The 21,086-nt window shown below is 40.9% G+C and overlaps 1 protein-coding gene across 3 annotated transcripts in view; it reads left to right on the top strand.

The window, feature by feature from the left end:
• The window catches only part of STXBP6 (syntaxin binding protein 6), a 252,077-nt gene that overhangs the window by 142,579 nt on the left and 88,412 nt on the right, over positions 1–21,086 (top strand). The window contains exon 2 of one of the 3 annotated variants that reach the window (XM_054513662.2): positions 12,054–12,196. The exons of the other annotated variants lie outside the window; for them this stretch is intronic. Coding sequence (XP_054369637.1) covers positions 12,145–12,196 — 52 coding nt within the window. The 5' untranslated portion in view covers positions 12,054–12,144. The remainder of the gene's footprint in view (positions 1–12,053; positions 12,197–21,086) is intronic. 3 annotated transcript variants of the gene reach the window in all.

Below are 21,086 nucleotides of genomic sequence, written 5' to 3'. Positions count from 1 at the left end.
CCAACACCATTTGTTGAAGAGACTGTCTTTGCCATCGGACATTCTTTCCTGCTTTGTCAAAGATTAGTTGACCATAGAGTTGAGGGTCCATTTCTGGGCTCTCTATTGTGTTCCATTGCTCTATGTGCCTGTTTTTGTGCCAGTACCGTACTGTCTTGATGATGACAGCTTTGTAATAGAGCTGGAAGTCCGGAATTGTGATCCCACCAGCTTTGCTTTGCTTTTTCAACGTTCCTCTGGCTATTCGGGAGACCCACGTCAGATTTTTAACGGACAACCATAAGGTAATAAATTTGTGTTGTTTTCAGACATTAAGTTACTGGTGCTTTATTATAGTAGCAATAGATAACTAATAGAGAATCTTTAAAAGTGAATTAGCCAAGTGAATAATACAGAGTAGAGGTATTTCACCAGGTTGGTGTTAGTCGGAAAGATATCGGAGGGGATGTGGAAATTTAGCCGAGTCTTCCAGAATGAGCAGTAATGCAATAAAGGAGGAACACTGGAACGTTTCAGAATAAAGGAGGAATCAGGATGTACAAGGTATCTTTGGGAACAGTAACGAGGCCAGTCTGGCAAAAAAAAAAAGAAAAATTACATAAGATAGTATTCACAGGTAAGGAAGGAAAGATAACCTTCCAATTAGATGGAGGGATGTGAAATCTTTAACACTTGAAGTTTGAAATTTATCTCATAGGATGCTGGTTTTCAGACTGTGTCCTTTGGGTCTTAGAGATATGTCAGGGGATAGTGAAGCAGAATTCCCAATACTCAGGGGCACCTGGGAGGCTCAGTCGTTAAGCGTCTGCCTTCAGCTCGGGTCATGATCCCGGGGTCCTGGGATCGAGCCCCGCATCAGGCTCCCTGCTGGGCGGGAAGCCTGCTTCTCCCTCTCCCACTCCCTCTGCTTGTGCTCCCTCTCTCGCTGTGTCTCTCTCTGTCTAAAAAATAAATAAAATCTTTTAAAAAAAAAAAAAAGAATTCCTTATACTCATACACCCTTCCCCTCCTACCAGAGCACGTCTGTTCTTACATGGTTTGTATATAGGAGATCTGTTTAAGATTTTATTCAAAAAAGGAGTCTACTACTTTAAGTGAAGGAAAAAATGGACTCTGGAGCAGCCATGGTGACGGCTCCTTCCCTGGTCTCTGCTCCTGCTTCTTGCTCGCTTTTATACTTAGTTCTTTATGCTTCTAACTGTAAAATTGGACATTTATTTATTTTAAAAACACTTTTACAGTCACTCATGCAAACTATGTCTTGATATTCTGATTTAAAAAGAAAAAAGATGTCCTCTAAAGATAAAATCTGTTGCATTTTATTTTTTTTTTAATATTTTTTTTATTTATTTGACAGAGAGAGACACAGCAAGAGAGGGAACACAAGCAGGGGGAGTGGTAGAGGGAGAAGCAGGCTTCCGCGGAGCGGAGAGCCTGATACAGGGCTCGATCCCAGGAACCCGGGACCATGACCTGAGCTGAAGGCAGACTGAGCCACCCAGGCGCCCCAAAATCTGTTGCATTTTAAAACTGTATATTCAACAGTGTATTTTTCTGCCTGTGTATTTTTATTTAGTTCAGGTATGATGTTCTAACATAAATAGGCCTACAACCAATCCCCTATCATTGGACATTTAAATTTGTTTTTCTGATTTTTATTTGTAGGAAATAATTTTACAATGGACATTCTTGCAGCTAAAACCTTGTGCTCATCCTCTCATTAGCAAAAAATAGGTATTATAATTCTTACTTATAAACAGACTTCCAGTTGTCTTTTAGATGCACAGATATCAAATATTTAATGTTAAAAAATGTAAGAAAAACTAGTGTCTTCACTGTTGTTCATCATTTAATTGAAGTGTAATATACGTACAGTAAGATCCACACATCTTAAGTGTACCACTTGATAACCTTTTGCATATGTGAACACCTAGCTGAATATCAAGCCAGATTAAGATGTAGAACATTTCTGGCAACTCATAAAGCTCCCTTGTGTTTCCCTTCTCAGTCAATGGCCCCCATCCCCAGAAGGAACCAGTATTCTGACTTTGGTCCCCATGGTTTTTGTTTTGCCTGTTCTTGAACTTCATGTAAGTGGAATCATACAATGTGTATTAACTCTTTTATGTCTGATTTCTTTCATACAGTATGCTTTTGAGATTCCTCCAGGTTGTTGCTTGTGTAAGTGTAAATAGTTTCTTTTTATTGCTTAGAAGTATTATATAGACAGGCTACAATTTGTTTAACCTTTCTCCTGTTGATATACATTTGGGTTTCTTCCAGTTTGGGGTTATTATGAATAAGGTTGCTTCATACATTCTAGTCTAACTCTTTGTGGACATATGCACTCATTTCTCTTGGGTACACAGATTAGAATGGAATTACTAGGAATGTTACGCTTAATTTTATCAGAAACTGCCAACACGTTTCCAAGTGGTTGTAAAATTTTACACTGCACTTGGCAATGCGTAAGTGTTCTGGTTGTTCCAAATCCTAGACTTCATTTGGTACTGCCAGCCTATTTATTTATTTAATTTTTTTAAATCCAGCCATCTTGATGAGTATGTCTTTGTAATTCATTCATTTTTTTTAATTTCAAAAAAGTGTAAATGTGTCTAAAATGACCCTAAATAGCTGGATTTGAGTACATTTTGATTTTATGTAATGAGAGAAAATGTTAATATAGTCTATACTTAGTCCTGCTTCTTAAAATAGGTAAAAAAGCCAAAACACATACCCAAAAACCTATCTATATAGTCCAAATTAATAATATTTCCTTTATTTAGCAAAGACTAGTAATCAGATTCTTAGTTTTGAATTTTTGACTTTTAAATCGAAGTTTCTTGCTTTCAGTTGTAAATTTCAAGACTGTCTATCCCAGGATAATACAGATTGTGCTACTCTAAGCAGAATTGCTCCTTCTCCCAATTACACATACATCCCAGTTTTTATTGCCTTCACCTCTGCTTTAGATTTTGCTGGTCATCATTTCTTTCTGATGTTTAGTCAGAGCCTGGCCGTTGGGAGTCCCGGTTCCTTTAGAGAAGACAGACAACTGTAATCGCCTTATAGGACAGGCTGATGCTTCAGTGCTGGACGGGAGATAATTCAGCCTTGTGATTTTCATGGCAACATTGGGTCCTATCATTTTTACAATCTGATATAGACCTCATTGCCTTCTCTTTTGATCGCATGAAGACAAGTCCAGAAACCTCAAAATAGCATGCTGAAAAAAAAAAATTAGGCATGACTAAGCCACAGTAGCTCAAGGGGAACAATTTTGTAAAACTCTCTCTTGTCATTTAGCCCAGTTATTTGGTGTAGGGCCCTCCCAACATCACTCTCCCAGCAGAGGTCTGACTCTCTTAATCTATATCAGATGCAGTGAGGAAGCCTGGAGTTTATTTTGGACTTCGTGATCGATTAGAAAATAAGCGTACACAGAGCTTCTTTCTTGCTGTTGGCAAATGGTTATGTTTCGTTTTGAGTCTTATCCTGCTCTCCTGTAGCTCAGGGTTCTGTTGGAGTCTGATGCTCTACAAAGCCTGGGATAGTGCCACACCCAGTAGGTACTTTGATACAGATATTTCGGTGATCATGTTATCCTGCCTGGGTTGAAATGTAGCTCTCTGATAGAACGGAGAGGAAAGAATTTGAGATGTGTTAGCCCTATGACTTCAGGGATATGACTTCTCCTTACAGACCACAGAAATGTGCCTTCCCCTTTAATATAGGTTCTAAGAAGATGGAAACAAAAATTGTATATTAACAGTAAAATTGAGGAGATGACATAAGATTGTTTGCATTCATTTTAACCTTAGTGTTTATAAATTATAATCTGTAAAACATAATATTCTGTTTACCTACTGGATAATTTGCTGTGTGGCATTTAGCAAGTCACTTAACCTCCCTGTGTTTCTTTATTTTTCTTTTTTTTTTTTTAAATGAGAGTTGATACTAATGATATCCAAAGATCCTCTTACTTCAGAGGTCAACAAGCAGCTGCATAGCATGGTGTTTAAGAGCACCACTCAGGAGCCAAACCACTCAGGAGCTGGGGTTTGAATTCTTAGTAGATGCATGCATGATATCCAAACAAGTTATTCACTTTCCTAGTGTCCTATATAAAATGGTGATAATTATAGTACCCACCTCACAGGATTGTTAACATGATTCCGTGAGGCAGAAAAGCACTTCGAATTCCTCCTGGCACAGAGTGGTTTCTCTAAAGGATTTATTAAGCAAGATATCCCTGTAATATCTGTGCTAATTTGAACTTTTTTTTTTTTTTAAGATTTTTTATTTATTTGACAGAGAGAGAGAGACAGCGAGAGAGGGAACACAAGCAGGGGGAGTGGGAGAGGGAGAAGCAGGCTTCCCGCCGGGCAGGGAGCCCAATGCGGGGCTCGATCCCAGGACCCCGCGATCATGACCTGAGCCAAAGGCAGACACTTAACGACTAAGCCACCCAGGCGCCCCTAATTTGAACTTCCTTATCATCATTTCCTAAGAAGTATCTTTTGACACTCTGAGATAAGAGGAAGACCAATTTCATTGAAATAAATTTCCAAATCAAATAATATACAATATCTAAAGATATTTTGGAAAATATAGACTAGTGTGAAGAAGAAATTAATTAAATGACTTACATGCTCATCACCCAGATATAATCATTTTGCTTTATTTCCAATCAGGCTTTGGTTTGGTCCCCCCCACCCTTCTTCGTAGATTAATTTATTTACCAAGTTATAATCATTCTGTATGAACCATTTTGATTTCTCACCTGTTCATTACAATTCAGTCATAAGCATTTTCCTGTTACTACCTAGGATTAAGTAAACATCACCTCACTGGTTGCATAATACTATTTTGAATAGAAACTTTTTGATGTATTTCTCTTTCACTAGATTGTTGAATAGGGTGGTGGTTTATAATTTTTAGTACTATAAATACTGATGCAATAAATAACCGTGTAGGGCTCATTATTTCTTTAGGGTAGGTTTCCAAAAGCAGAAATACTATGTCAAGGGATGGGAATATTTTGAAGAGCTTGTATTTGCCAAGTGACTTTCCAAAATTGTTGCTACTAGTTATGTATCAGGGAATCTGTTTCATCCTATTCCACCAGCATTGACTGTTGTCATTTTTCTAATCTGTGCCAACTTGTAGGCAACCTCTGGCACTACTCATGTGTTTGTTCATGTTGCACTGTGGGGTACCTAAACATTTTGCCATGGACGTGCTTACTAACAGTAGTTCTTCTTTTGGCAAATGTCTTTTCATGTCCTTAACCTGATTATTTAAGAGTTTGGGTGTTTTTCTCACTGCTTTGGGTGAGTTCTTTCTAGAGAAAAGAACACGGCCTGTATGTGAAATATTTGCTAAGAATATTTCCCCTTATGTCTTTGCCTCTTATTTTGGTTATGATCTTTTAAATCATGCAAAAATAAATGAGACTGTACGGTTAAATCTGTAGATCTTTTTTCCACTGTCATTTCTTCTATAGTTTCTAAGCTTAAAGTTCTTCACTGTGTAGAGGATGGTAAGCAGTTCTGTGTTTCTTTGGTTTTTCTAGGGGTTCACATATACATAGGCTTATACCTATATAACTTAAGGCCTCTATATAAACTTGAATGCCTTTAAAGGAAAAACAACATTTTTTATTATTTCCTTAGTTTTTCTTCATATGAATCATTGGTATAGCTTGAACTCAAACCCGTATCTCTTGCCATGTCAATACTTGGTTAGAAAAGCATGTGGTTCTGGTAGGCCTCAGTGTAATTCCCAGCAGTGCAGTTATGCTTATGAAAACCACTCTCCAGGAGTGTTTGTTAATGCTCCCTGTACGAGTCAACCTCTAGTCACCATAGATGGACTCCTCGTTCTATAAGAGATTGTATGGTCCGAGGTGGGAACTTGGGGGTGCTCAATGAATGTTGACTGTGCAAGCCTCTGATGTGAGCTCTCCAACAAAGACTGCCTTCCTCTGCTCTCAGATTCCTCATCTGCAAAATGAATGAGTTGAACTAAATGATTTCTGAGGAGCTCTACAGCTCTGCAGTTGCTGGACCTGGTGTAGAGACCCATGCATACTCAGGCAGCCGTGCAAAGATGAATCAGCCTTTGTCTACATTGGTCCACCATCTGTTTTTCAATTTGCAACACCATAGGCTTTGCTTATTAACACCTGGGGATACAGGAAGGCAGGACCGATAATAACAATGAAGAGGAATTATAAGAGCCAAACCACTTACACAGTCCAAAGGCACCTTCCCTTTTGGACAAACCAGTCCTAGAAAATCAGCCACTAGGTTACCCATCCTTCTGTATCACCTCTTGAAAGGTTTCCTTGGTCTCTTAAAGCATCGAGGCTACTAAGTGTCTCCCATTGTTTGTTGGGGTCCACAATTCCTTATCAAAACCTTAGGCCCAGATGTGTTTTGGAATTCAGAATTTTTCTGAGTTCACGAATGTTATTTAGTACATGAACTAAATTCTGTAACATCCCCAAGTGGGGCTCAAGGCAGCACCCCTAATCAAACACATTATTAATATTTTTACAACAGAATGCATGAAGATTCATGATAAATTGGATAAATAATGACTGTAAGTAATCACACTTCATTTCATGGCAGATTTTGCCACCAAATGAGATGCAAAAAAAAGGGGGTGTTGTTTCTGCAGCTTTTTGGATTTGGGAACGCATATAAGGGATTGTGGGCCTGAGTAACCCTTTCCAGAGACTTACTTGTCAAAGCCCAGATACAGTTCTGGACCCCTCCTGCAACAGCCTTCCACAGCAATTCATGGCAAAGAAACACTAGCACCCAGACTCCAACTGGCATTAAAGGCCTTCTGTCCTATATCTCATCCCGCTGTACAGCCTTGTCTCCCTTTACCTAAAACCCTCACCCCCTCCCTACCAGCCCACTCACTTGAGCGTCAGCCATATTTACCTGCTCCAGCATATTTCAGTCTTGCTTACTCTCCTGGTGTTTTTGCTTAGCTGGTTCCCTCTACCAGTGACACTCCAGTGTCCTGTTGTTCCTGGTTCCTAGCCCAGCTTTTTTTGTGCTCTTAATCCTAACTTCCTTCGAAATTCCCACTCTGGAGGTTCTCCTAGATTTACCTGTGTGGATTGACTCTCCTTTTTCAGCTGCTGTATTCCATAGCTTTTTTATGGCACCTGTGAGAGACTGTCTCGTCTTAGAAGAGCTTTTATGTATGTATCCTCTACTAAATTATGAACTCCAAGAGTAGTGGTTCTTGAACTTTAATATGCATGAAATGCTGCTCGTTAGAATAGTTTCCTGGGGGGCACCTGGGTGGCTCAGTTGGTTAAGCCACTGCCTTCGGCTCAGGTCATGATCCTGGAGTCCTAGGATCGAGTTCCATATCGGGCTCCCTGCTCAGCGGCGAGTCTGCTTCTCCCTCTCACCCTACCGCCTCTTGTGCTCTCTCTCTCTGTCTCAAATAAATAAAATGAAATCTTTAAAAAAAAAAAAAAAAAAGAATAGTTTCCTGGGTCTTTCCTCCCTCCCAGGAGATTCTTTCTTAGTGGGTTCAAGTGGGACCCAGGTAACCGCATATTAACAAGCCTCTAATTATTTAAACTCGTCTGTTTTATCTCCTGGACAGCAGATTCTGTTCTTAAAAAAAAAGCCACCCCAGGACTCCAGAATCCGAACCTAAAAATGAACTGTGGCCTCAACAGCAATCCACACACACATGTTGCCTTTGTTTTTCTTGTCTTATTTCTTCTTCTTTGCATGCTTCTATTAGAAATTAAATCCATAACAGATGATGGTGGTTATGGGATAGTCTCCAGTACCACATACGTAGGAGGTTTCTTGGTAGAGCTAAACTTGAGTCTGTTATGCCCCTAGTAATGCCAACATGTGGGGAACAGCCACGGCCAGAGCAGAACCAGCCGGGTGCCAGCAGCCTGACAGGTTGGTGGACATCTTGAGAATGCTGGATTGTGGACTTGAAGGACTAAAGAATCTTTGTGTGGCATCTCTGCCCAAGACCTTCGTTTCAGAAGTGTTGCTGCCTCTCCTGCATTTAGACTTCCGAGGGTGGAGAGAGCCTAGCTGTAGCCCATACCTCAGCCCCACCAAAAATATCCCACACCCTTCTCTTTCAGTTTCCACTAAGAGTGATGTTGATAGATGTAATAATTAAGGTAGCTGATGTTTAGGGAGCTCTGTGTGCTGGGAACCTCATTAATCACTTCATATAAATTATTTCATTTCATCCTCAAGACATCCCAAAGAGGAAGTGTACTTATTGCTTCCTTTGCAGCTGAGGCCTCAGATGTCCGGAGAGGTCAGGCAGTATGTCTAACACGCCCCTGAGAAGCGGGGCCGGCACGTCAGCTCACTGCCTCCAGGTCCCATGCTCTGTAATTGTGTCAGCTGCTACTTTTGAAGGTCTCAGTATCCTCACTTACCATTAAAATTGAAACTGCTTTGGGGCACCTGGGTGGCTCCGTTGGTTAAGCCTCTGCCTTGGGCTCAGGTGTGATCCTCGGGTCCTGGGATGGAGCCCCTCCCCGCTGCTCATTCTCTTCTTCGCTCTATCTCAAATAAATAAATAAAATCTTTTTTTTTAATTGAAACTGTTTTTATCTCTCACACGTTTAAGAGAATTTTTTTTTCAATTGTGTCTTTGATTATGTTGTGTGTGAATGGGTGTAACTTCAATTCTGTGTGTATCTGGACCTCTACAAGGCATCAGTGGGCATATGGGCAGCTTGCTCAACACAGGGACGCAGCTGTAGGAGTGGCTGGTGCTACCACAGCTCTTAGAAGAAATTAAGTACAGCTCCTAGAACCTTCTTCCTTTCACTGGGCATGAATTCCAGTAAGCTAAAGCCTGTGGTTTTAAGTCTAAGCGGACCAATGACACTTGAGATGGAATGCAAGCACAACACATTTAAATCACTTCACCCACCATCCAAGTCCCTCCTTCAATCCTGAGTCAAAGCGCTCTTTTGTAACGGAACAAAGAAAGGGATAAATAGCCTCAGGTGGGAATTCTTGTGACTTTGAACTAGTTTCCTGGCTATAGTGAGTCAAGTGATCCTTTCAAAATGAAAGAACCTGGACACTTACATTCTGTTCTTTGCTCCTTCTCACTCTTGATACTAGAATAACTCATCATTTTGACCAACTGTAAATTAGACTTGTTTCAGTGAGGAAACATCTCTTGGAAACATTTAAATGCTTAACACGTTGACCATGGTTCGTGATTGATATGTGAATAGATGTTGACCCGGCGTTATTAGAGGTCAGAACTAATCATGAGAGGTAGAGAAAAATAGCCGGATAGGCTCAAGGCAAATAATGTAAAGCCACTGGGATGTGAGATACAAGGAGTTGGAGAATTTTTCCTGACCATTTAAAAAAAAGGGGGGGGGGAATAAAAAGAAGAATTAGAATAGAACACTTTAAAGTTTCAAGGAAGTTCTACAAACAGGAAGCCACTTGGCCTTTCATCTGCTTGGTAGCTGCCACCTTGTGGGTGCAATATGCGAGAGTTCCTGAGTCCCGGTAAAGGGGTGTGTGTCCCTGCCCCACTTGCCTGTGGGGAGGAGTCATTGGAGCAGGAACAGAGTTGTGCCGTGTTTTCCCCATAGAGCCTACACATGTGAGCAGAGCCAACTCTCATATTACGAATACAGTCAAAAGAGAGCACAGTGCCTTCTACAGCTTTGGGGGCCTGGGATCTGTATAGAGCTCTTCTAAGCAGCATTAACTTTCCTGTTGCTGGGAGACGTGCCTGTCCTGTTCCTCCTCCAGTTAACTAGACTGTCCCTGGTCTTCTGCCCACTCTACCCTGCCCAGCTACCTGTTACATATTCCCACCTGACCTGAATCCAGGTGCCACACAGCACCTCCCGGCCTTCCTGTCCTGAATGACTAACTACATCACCTTCTATCCATTTCCCTGAGCCAGAAACCTTAGAATTGGACTTGGCCTTCCAGTTTCTTCACCTTTGAAATTCAAGTCAGTTACCGAAGCACATTGGTTTTTTTTAGACCTGCATCTTCTCCTATAGAACGCCGAGATACTTTCCAAATTGATCTGTGTCTTTTCTGTCCTTTTCCATTTGGGAAATCCTCAACTCTACCAGGATCTTTTTATGTCTCAAATGCAAACCTAATTATAATATTCCTGCTTGATCTCTAAAACAGAGACCGAATTCTCTAATGTGACTTCATCTGGTCCCGTGCTCCCTTACCAGAGAGCTTAACATATCATGTGCTTTTTCCTTTTCTTTGTTTTAATGCTATATGCATATTTTTATGACCCTTGGCTGTGATTTTTATTCCTATTTATATTTTATCATTATTTTCTATTTTATGTTCTTTTGTAAAATGCCACTTGCCCAAAAGAGAAATGACTGAACTAAAGTTCAGACTCAGATTTTACTGAAAGCTAGCTGTTTCTGAAATGTTCTGAGATTTGCGATCTTAAACTTGAATGTTACTAAGGAAGTCTATTTTCTAGCTCTGTAACTTCTGGAAAATGTTAGTGGGGGAGGGCATATATTTTATTCCCATTTGAACACAGGAAATTGAAGTACCTGATATCAGGTATCCCTCATAGCCCTCATTGTTGTGAGTAATCCCCACAAGATTTTGGTCATAATTGGAAAACACAGATCCCTCTTTATGTTTTTTATTTTATTATGTTATGTTAATCACCATAAATTACATAATTAGTTTTTGATGTAGTGTTCCATGATTCATTGTTTGTGTATAACACCCAGTGCTCCATTTAGTACGTGCCCTCTTTAATACCCATCACCAGGCTAACCCATCCCCCCACCCCCCTCCCCTCTAGAACTCTGTTTCTCAGAGTCCATAGTCTCTCATGGTTCATCTCCCCCTCCGATTCCCCCCCCTTCATTTTTCCCTTCCTGCTATCTTCTTTTTTTTTTAAACATATAATGTATTATTTGTTTCAGGTCTAACACAGATCCCTCTTTAATACCCTACATTTTGCACAGTCACGGTTTTATTCTTGTTGTTATTAATATATATATATTACCTGACACTCTTACATGCTTGGGGTTCCCAACCTAGCCAGGCAGCTGATGGGTCACAATCAGACTCTGAATGCCTGATGGCTAGGTTCTAATCTCAGTTCTGCCACCTACTAACTGTGTCACCATGGGCACATTCCTTCACCTCTCTGTACCTTTGTTTCTCCATCTGTAAAATGGATTTAAGAATGGTAAATTCTTTACATTTGTGAGGAAGATTAAATACAATATATACAGAACACTTAGAACAGGACCTGGCACATAATAAGCTCTCTTGAGTTTTAGCTATTGTTTTTCTGTTGTTAGAGCTGTATTTAATCACCTGAAAGGCCAGAAAGCTCAGGTTTTTCTTGTCCTCTGTTAATAAAATGGGGACAAAGTCTGGACACCTGAGTGGGCAGACTGCTCTGCGCCAGAACCCAGAGGGCAGAGCGCACAATGCCCCCTCGAAGCTTGGCTGTTGAAAGTGCCATTCTTGGGCTCTCCTTGCTGAACGTCTCCCCAAAGAGCTCTTCAGAGCAGCAGAGTGTGGAAAATGGGGCTCATTCTGCTCCCTGTCTGGGAACATGGGACTTCCATTTACAGTAATTGATAGTTGAGAAAGTGCAGGGTCCCCTCGGCTCTCTTCTGGTTCTCGCCATGCCCCTGTTTCGTGGCATCTTGGCAACAGCCCACCTCACGTTTGATATTCTCCCTGGTGGCTTGCTGTGGCTCAGCAGCCCTGCAGCCTGTGGGCCAGATGGAGCCAGTGTGGGAGCCGCATCGCCCAGAGGATTGTGAGATGAGTGCTATCAGTGTGACAGCTGGGCACAAGTACCAGGGTCAGCCACCCGCTCAGGCAGTCTGCTTCCAATGCTCACAGAAGACAACATGGAGGAGTAGGGGCCCTGCCTTTTGCACAACTCTTCTGGAAAGAGACATTCTCGGTCCAAAGGGTGTGGTTGGCCAAGAATCAAGACTGCCTTCTATGGATACAACTCCATGTTTTCTTCCCTCCCAGAGTTATTTTCCTGTTAGAAGACTATAGACACATCTGGCTCATTTTCCAAGTCGTCTGGCAACCTCTGAAACTGTCAAAGCAAAAGAGATGGATGGACAGATGGATGGATGGATGGACGGACGGACAAATGGACAGACAAATAAGTAATGAAAATTGGATTTAAATACTACTACATAAACTCAAGATATAGTCCTAGAACTTTTCTTTCTTTCCCCTCCCTTCCATCCTCTCATCTTCCCTCCCTCTGTCACTCCTTCTTTCCTTCCCTTTCTATCCACACCTCTTTCCTTCTTTTTTATTAACTCATCTATGTATAAAAGTACTCATTGGCTGTCTGCATTGTGTTAGACACTGCAAACACATGGGTGAGCATAAAGACCTATGTGTGGAAAAGGTAGGCATACAGTCAAATAGCTTCAGAAAGACATAATTACACACTAACGTAGGTGCCAAGAAAGAGAAGTACTAAGAATATGAGCATTTATAAAGGGAGCCAAATCTGGCTATGCAGTCCTGCAAAGGCAGTCCAGAGCATGTGACTTTTAAGCTGTCCTCAGAAGGATTGATCAGTTAATAAAAAGGGGGCAGGAAGTCTATTCTAGAAGGAGGAAAATTCGTGCTCAAAGATCATGAGGTGGAAGTAGCATTGCATATTTGAGACATTAGAAGTTTGATGATGGAAATGTCAGAAGAGAAGGAACAGTGTTCCATGAGAATTATCTTTCAATGTGGTATGGAGATTTTATGTATATATATTGAACAAATCAAAGTTTAATTTTTTATTTTTTCAATATTTTTTTCAATATTGTTATTTCAGTATTTTTTCAGATAACTTTTCCTGAACTATCAAGGAGATATGGGTGCCCTCAAGGCTAATACCAGTGATGGGTGAAAAGAATATCAGGGTTCCTCTATTTAGGTAAATGATAATAGATTACAGTATTCAAACAGATTCTAAGTAAATTTCCAAAGGGGTCTCTCCTGACACTATCCTTTATTTACAGGTATTGGGAGGGCGGATGCAGGGGATGAATGAATGGTGAAGTTTTAGTGTAAAATGAGTTTGCGATCTTTTACTGAACTCAACATTTTCTCTGTCTTCTGACACACAGGGTAAACCTAACAGGATGTAAACAGGGTGTTTGAGATATAATTAGACCCCATTTATCTTTCAGAGACAACAGCACTGTGAGAGATGGACTTAAACTCCTAATTGATTATCCTATCCTTTTTAAAATTGGACACATTTTTGCCTGAAAATGAAATGTCTGTAAGCCTGTTAGGACTCCATGACTCATGGAAGCAGTCTCTTCTCTGGACTTGTTTTTCAGCCTTATTTGGACCCCTAAATGACATACTGTCCAAAGGTGTCTGTGCACAGAAGGTATTATAAGCTCTATTATGAGTGCCCTAAGGAAACTACTTGAGAACAAAGGAAACTTGTTGAGCAAGATGAAAACATGAGATACAAGAAAGAGAGATTCAACACAGGAGAGAGGAAAAGAGAGGTCCTGGGGTGAGGCTCAAATTAGAGCCCAGTATGACAATAGTACACTAGACATAAGCAACTTGCCTGCCTACATGTGTTGTAATTCTACCCTGATACTTGACTGATAGCTTGGCTGGGTATAAAATTCTAAGTTGGAATGATTTTCCTTTGAAATTCTGAAGATAGATCTCCATTGCATTCTAGCTTCCACTATTGCTGTTAAAAAGTCCAAAAGGATTCAAATTTCTGCTATTTTCTGTATGATGATGTTTATTTTCAGCTTTTTTGGAAGCTTGTAAGATCTTCTTTTAACCCTCAGTGTTTTGAAGTTTTGCAGTAATATATTTAGGTGTGACCTCTTTTCATCTATTGTACTTGGACTCAGTGGGCCCCTTCAGTGTTGAAATTCATTTCTTCCAATTTTCTTGAATTATTTCTTGCATGACCTCCTTTCACCCAACACCCATGTCTCTCTGTCTCTGTGTATCTATCTTTCTGAGATTTTTGTTATTCAGATGTTGAGAACATTGTGATAGATATGGTACATTATCTCACATCCATTCCAACTTCCTTCTAGTTCACCTTTGGGTACTAAAAAGCTGGAAGGCTAAATGCTGTATTTTCCAGACTCTTGCAGCTAGTGTTCTGAATGTGATTTAGATTCAAGTGTACTTCTTCCTAACCTGTTGGCTAGCATGGTCATGGAGGCTTTTTACCCTGGCACAGCATTAATAGGCATTCCAGTGTTTGGTCACTAACTCTGTAAGGGTCAAGAAGCAGGATACTTGCCATCCATTTTTCTCATATGGATTATGACAGGCAGAGCCTGGCTTTGGATCCAAGAGCAATAGCTGTGACTCCCTGATCTGGGCAACAATAACATGCTTCTGGATTTGGCAGCTCTGCATAGCAGTTTGCTACTTTGGGAGGTAGTCTCCTTATCTTACAAGTGGTAGCAGCTCTCTTGGTGGCTTACATCTCTGGTTTGGTTTAGGAATTGTACTAAAAGCTCAACCCCAAATCTGTGTCTTTAGCACTTCTAGTGATGATGTCATTCCGTGTATTGTAAGAAATAGTTTCTACCTAACTAGCATGAATTCTGTTCTCTGCAAAGGACCCTGATCAGTATGACACTCCTGGATTTATTTCTCTAATTTCTTTTTACTTCTTTCCTGTCTTCCAATTTTATTTGCAGGGGGAGGGAATGGATTTCCTTAACTTTAGCTTTTAACTCTATAACTGCGTAATTGAGGTTTTTTTAAATTCATACACACACACACACACACACACTATCCAAGCACACTATTTTCTTCTATGAATGTTCCTATCTTATAGCATCCTGTTCTTGTTTTATCAAAAGATCATCTTCTTTTGCCTTTCTGAGAGTATTAATGATAGTTTCGTTATTGTTTTAAGTTTTCTTCTTCCCGCATAGTCTCTGTTTTCTTCAAATTGCTTTTGATTGTCTGGGTCTCTAACTTTAATACTAAAGATTTGATTCAATGATCCTTGGTTGTCTGCTCATATTAAAGAGTTGGGTCTTAAAAGCCAATGAGAAGCCCTTAGCATGTGGTTGGGCATTATTACATGTGGGCTTTCCTGTAGGGTTGTCTGACTGTGCTGTTTCATTGGGGGAACCCCTGATGTCAGCATCTTTACTGCTTCCTTATCTAGGTTAGATTCCCCAGAGAAGGATTTTCTAGTCTTCTGCCTATAAAGTATGGGCTGACTGCCAGGGTCCTGGATGCTAAGTATGAAAAGAGGAATGAAGGTCTAAGCATAAGTGTGTGAATGTTCTCCTTTTTTCCTTTTTAAGATTTATTTATTTATTTGAGAGAGAGAGAGAGAGAGAAAGGGAGCGCCGAGTGGGAGGGGCAGAAGGAGAGGGAGAGAGAATCTCAAGACTCCACGCTGAGTGAGGAGCTGGATACAGGGCTCAATCTCTCGACCCTGAGATCGTGACCTGAGCTGAAACCAAGAGTCAGACACTTAACCAGCTGCACCACCCAGGTGCCCTGTGAATATTCCCTTTGAAGAAAAAAGCAATAGCCACTGTTTTTATACATTTCCCTCACCCTAACCTGTATCTGGTACAGAGAGCGTTGGGAAAAGTCAGGCATCAATCTATAAGAGGAGAGAAGGGGATAGGGCCTCTAAATGCTTCTTAGTCTTTCACCATTTCTTCTTCTTTTTTTTTTTTTTTAAGATTTAATTATTTATTTGAGAGAGAGAGCACATGAGAGGGGGGAGGGTCAGAGGGAGAAGCAGACTCCCTGCTGAGCAGGGAGCCCGATGCGGGACTCGATCCAGGGACTCCAGGATCATGACCTGAGCCGAAGGCAGTCGCCCAACCAACTGAGCCACCCAGGCGCCCTTTCACTATTTCTTCTATTTTAGCTCCTTCACCCCTAATTTCAAAGGTATCTGATGCCTTAAAATCTTAGCTTTGAGAAGAATCTATACTGTAAATTGGGCTGCTTTTTCCCTACTGCTGCCTTAGGTGTCAGCTTTCTTGGGCCTGCTTGGGTCACTAATCCCCTATCCATCTGGTCTCTAGCTTGCAGAGTTTTGTTGGTGTGTATTCACTCCCACTCCCCTTAAACCTAATGGGTTTATGCTTTTAAAACAAAATCCCCCTGCTGTCGTTTTAGTCAAGTTAAAGAGAAACTATATGTAAACATGTGTGTGCAGACCCATGGTTTTTGAACTGGGAGTTGGTTAACCTTTCTGTGACTCATGTGGAATAAAAAGATACAGATTTTGCTTTCCATATCTTCGCTTGATTGGTTATTAAACTTAGTTGTGTAGTGTGTCTTTAAACAGTGTGTTAATAAACTTAAGGTGTGTGTGTATCTAAGCTTAAAAATATAATAGAGAATAGCTAAAAGAAGGAAATGCTGTGTCCTAAAACATACCAATTTCTTTCCATCGTTGCTGGTAGGACTTGCTTCAAGCCACACTAGCACCAAAATCTGTTCTTCACAATGATTTGAATATACTTAATGGAAAGAATCTGCAGTCGACATCTCTGCCTTAAACCCTGAGTATAGGGAGAGGAGTGGGTTTGGTTTTCTTTTCTTATGTTTTATGTGATGGGAATTTATATTTGCCATCCAAACATCATGCTTTTTAGCATTTACTGCTGAAGAGTTGTGGCAAATCAGAAATGATTTGCTTGAGTTCAGTGAAACCTTTCACATCAGCACACTCTCACTGTTCTTCATTCCTGGTGCCTACAGCAAAGATTTAATAAGCCCTGTTTGCAAAACAAAAAGAGAAAAGGAGTAATGGCTCAATGGAAAGCCCATTAATGTTTCAGACCACTGACTGTTGAATCCAAATATAGATTTCTAGGAAGGAGGGTTAAATTCAGAAGAGGAGAGTGAATTCCTTTTAAAACATAATCCTCTTCATTTAAGCTATGAAGAGATTAAAATTGAACCATGGAAGGCAAAAACTAATAGTGGCAAGGTGTTCCAAGTATAATGGTCGGTTTTGGTTTGGAGTTTCTTAATTTCTAGTGATAATAAATGAACAGGTTCCACGTTTTGCTGATTTTGAGGAAAAAATCTGGGTGGATACATAACTTAACCTTTTAACAAAAGGTACACTTAAAAAAAGAAACTGTAATGAAACAACACACCAAAGGGTAGAGAAAAGGGCATATTGAACCTAATAGTTTAGCAGGCTTTTCATTGAGGCCTTGACTGTCGAGAGCTTATAAATTTGTGGACGTAAAATCCCATTTCTGACAGAATGTGTTCTCATTCATGCTTTGAGCTCTGACATCACATCACATGGGGTGGGGCAGAAACTAGATGAAATTCTATAGCTCCATGTCAGTTGTTTAGAAACCAGCCTAAGAGATTTCATGTTTTCACTGTACATATTTGGCTGCCTCTTTGGGAAGGGTTTGAGGAGCAGAGGGTATAGCTCGGTACCTATTTGGATTCAAGAAACAGCATGACATTTTTGACGAGGACTTGGGAAACTTGGATAAACCATATTTATCTACTAACTAATTGCGTGACCTGAAGCAAGTCCTCCCAAATTGTTTTATTGGTAATTTTTTTTAACTCGGAGTTAGCTAAGATGCACGTGGCAAAGAGTAAAATGATATAATCATGGTAGAGTTTCTTTGAAAGTCAGATACAAGTTCAGTGTGCTTGAAGTGCTGGACAAAGCCTAAATATTTCAAGGTTAAAGTTAAGTAACAAATCATAAAGGTGAACAGAATTGTTGGCATTCCACAGGACAATACCACCAAGATTCCAAAATAAAATAGCAAGAATATCTAATCTGAATTGTTGATGAATTCTAGGTATCAAAGATTTCCCAGAGATAATTATTATGATAACCGGCCTTTACTGAGTGCTTAATATATGTTAGACCCTGTACTAAAGGTCATTAAATGCATTATCTTATTTATGATTCTTATTAACAGTTCAGATTTATAGTTACTGTTATCTTTTTTATTTTGTAGATAAAGTATCTCAGCTGAAGTCATATAGACAAGAAGTGGCAGATCAGGGACTTGGAGCTGAATCTGTCTCCAAAGCAAAGTGTTTTCAACCACTATGCTATATGTCAAAAACTGGCACCAATTGAAGATTATTTTAGAGTAAAATAACAAAAATAAACTTCCTTTTCCTTTTGATGAACTCTAAGCTACTGGAACAAGTAGAAGATTCAGCAAGTGATATACAAAAAGTATTAGACTGTCCTAACCTGTAGGAGATTCTGGTTTAGCTGAAGAGGTCAGAGATTAGAGCAATTAAGGAGACAAGGCGATGTATCATCCCAGTTCGAGAAGCTAGGCATATTTACCCTGAATAAGAGCAAACTCATGAAGACTAAGTTCAAATACCTGAGGATAGCAAATAGAACAAAACCAGATTCATTTTCTAGGACTTGAGCACCATGTTCATATATTTCTGTCCATGGAATGAATGAATAGGCCTCTATCCACAAGAGATAATGAATTTTCTTTCACAAGTGACATGGATGTCATAGATGGAACCCAGTGCTCTTTAGGGTCCTTTTCACCCTAAAGATACTTAAAGGTCTCTCTCTCTCAGAGAGAGAGAGAGAGAGAGAGAGAGAGAGAGAGAGATCTATCACAGCATAGATATATAGAGAGATATATATAGATATATATAGTTTGTTTGTTTTGCTGCTTTATCCATTTTATTTTAAGTAATCTCTACCCACAACATGGGACTCAGACTCACAACCCAGAGATCAAGAGTCACGTGTTCTACTGACTGAGCCAGCCTGGCACCCCAAAGGTTAGAGATGTTTAGAAAAGATCAGTTTTGACTAAACATTGAATAGGGAGGATTTTAGGGAGAAGGCAAACCTTGAGATAATATCTGAAAGAACAAATGTCATTCATTTGTAGGTTAACAGGTCAGACTACTCTAACAAGTAAAAAACCAGGAGAACCAGAGCTGTACTAGAATTCCAGGTCTTAGGCAACCAGAGCTGTACTAGAATTCCAGGTCTGTTCTCTGACCCTTGGTTCAGGAAGTTTTCAGCCATGATTGCTTTAAATATACTGTCTGTCCATGTCTCTTTCTCTTCTCTTTCTAGAATTTCCATAATGCAAAATTGATTCTTTTCATTGTGTCCCATAATCCCATAGACTTTCTTTACCCTTCTTTATTGTTTTTTTCTTTTTGTTCCTTTGATTGGGTGATTTCCAGTGTCTCATCCTCCAGGTCCCTGATCCTTCTGCATGGTCGAGTCTACTTTTGAAACTCTCTGTTGAATTATATTTTTTTATTATGTTTTCAACTCTAGGATTTCTGCTGTGTTGATTTTTTTTTTTTTTAAGATTTTATTTATTTATTTGACAGAGAGAGACACAGCGAGAGCAGGAACACAAGCAGGGGGAGTGGGAGAGGGAGAAGCAGGCTTCCTGCCGAGCAGGGAGCCCGATGTGGGACTCGATCCCAGGACCCTGGGATCATGACCTGAGCCGAAGGCAGATGCTTAACGACTGAGCCACCCAGGCGCCCTCTGTGTGTTGATTAGTTGGTTGGTTTTGATGGTAGATATTTCCTTGTTGAACTTATTTTTTTTCATGCACTTTTTTAAAATTTTGTTTAGTTGTCTGTTTGCATTTTCTGGTACTTCACTAAACTTCCTTAAGAGGATTATTCTAAGTTCTTCTGACATCTTCCTTTAAGGTCTGTTTTTGGAGCTTTATTAGTTTCCCTTAATGGTGCCACATTTACCTGATTTTTCATGATCCTTGATGCCTTACACATTGGTATCTGCACATTGGTATCTGCACATTTGGTATCTGCACATTTGAGGTGCCTCTTCTAGACTTTGCAGGTTTGCTCTGGCAAAGAGTTCTTTACCAGGCACCACAGTTTGGGTTTCTGGGTGTGTCTGCTGGTAATGTCTATGGGCAGTTGTGGCCTGATATTATGGTCTACTTGGGGGCCTGACAACTGTTCAAGTTCTGAGAATGGGGATGGGAGTTGTGCCAGGGGCTGAGAACAGTTGGCTAGGACTGATGGCTTGGTTTCCTACCGGAGTGAGTCTGTAGGATGTGCTCCCCAGTTGCCTAGATTCTCTTGTCAAGCTTACTAGATGATTGGGACTATGTACTGTATTCAGTAGTAAATGGGGCTGTGAATTAGCTTCTCTGTCCCAGCAGGGCAGTAGGATGGGATCCAGGACCAGCACAGCTCTGTCTAGGGACCTTAATCAGCCCAGAGTGTGCACCAGATTCCCTGGTCAGGTGAGGACAGTGTGCAGAGCTGGGGGAAGATCCAGGCTGTGCTCTCTGTTCAAGTACCACCATATGTAGGGCCGTTGAATGACCTCTGCAGCTCCCCGTGTGCTCTGGTCAGGTTGGGTTCCCTGGTCGGACAGGCCAAAGGCTGTAGTCAGCAATGAGCAGGGCTATGAATTAGATTCCCTGTCTGGGTGTAGCAGGAGAAGCATCTCTAAATCTGGTAAAGGTCTTTGTTTTCTTAACTCAAGCCGACCTGCATCCCAAGTTCCCCAACCTATCATGGCCACTGGCTTTGCTCTGGAAATTGTTGGCTCTGCCCACATGTCAACTTGAGTGCCGCCGAGCTGCACAACTTCCAAGAGTCATCTCCAGCTCCTCTGGTCAGATGGGGCTGGGAGACAGCAGTTGGGGCTGTGTCTCAACTCCCTTGCTTGGACAGTAGGGAGAGGGGGCCTCTCTAAGCGCCTCTCAATTTCCCGAACAGGCTTTCAGATTGAGAAGGACCAGGAACTACTCTCAGCCTTGGCTATGAATTAATCCCCTTGACTGTGCCTAACCCAGGAACACTCTACGCCTAGTAATGGCTTTGCCCCCCACCTCTTGGCGTCCGTGCCACTAGGACACACTGCTTCCGGGAGCTGTCACCAGCCCTCCTGTTCCTGTGGGGCTAGAATACAATCTTCACAGTGGGTGGGGACGTGATTCAGCTCCTTGCCTGGACATGAGCAAACCAGGCTTTAGGGCCAGCAAAACTCCTCTTCTGAGGATCCAAATGAGGCAGATTTATACTCCT

The sequence above is a fragment of the Mirounga angustirostris genome, unplaced genomic scaffold (genome assembly GCF_029215605.1).
Source record: "Mirounga angustirostris isolate CCGP_5_RB_7025 unplaced genomic scaffold, mMirAng1.0.hap1 SCAF_9, whole genome shotgun sequence".
NCBI classification, from domain to species: domain Eukaryota; kingdom Metazoa; phylum Chordata; class Mammalia; order Carnivora; family Phocidae; genus Mirounga; species Mirounga angustirostris.
Note: the sequence above shows the minus strand (reverse complement) of the source record. Positions and strands in the feature narration are given on the sequence as shown.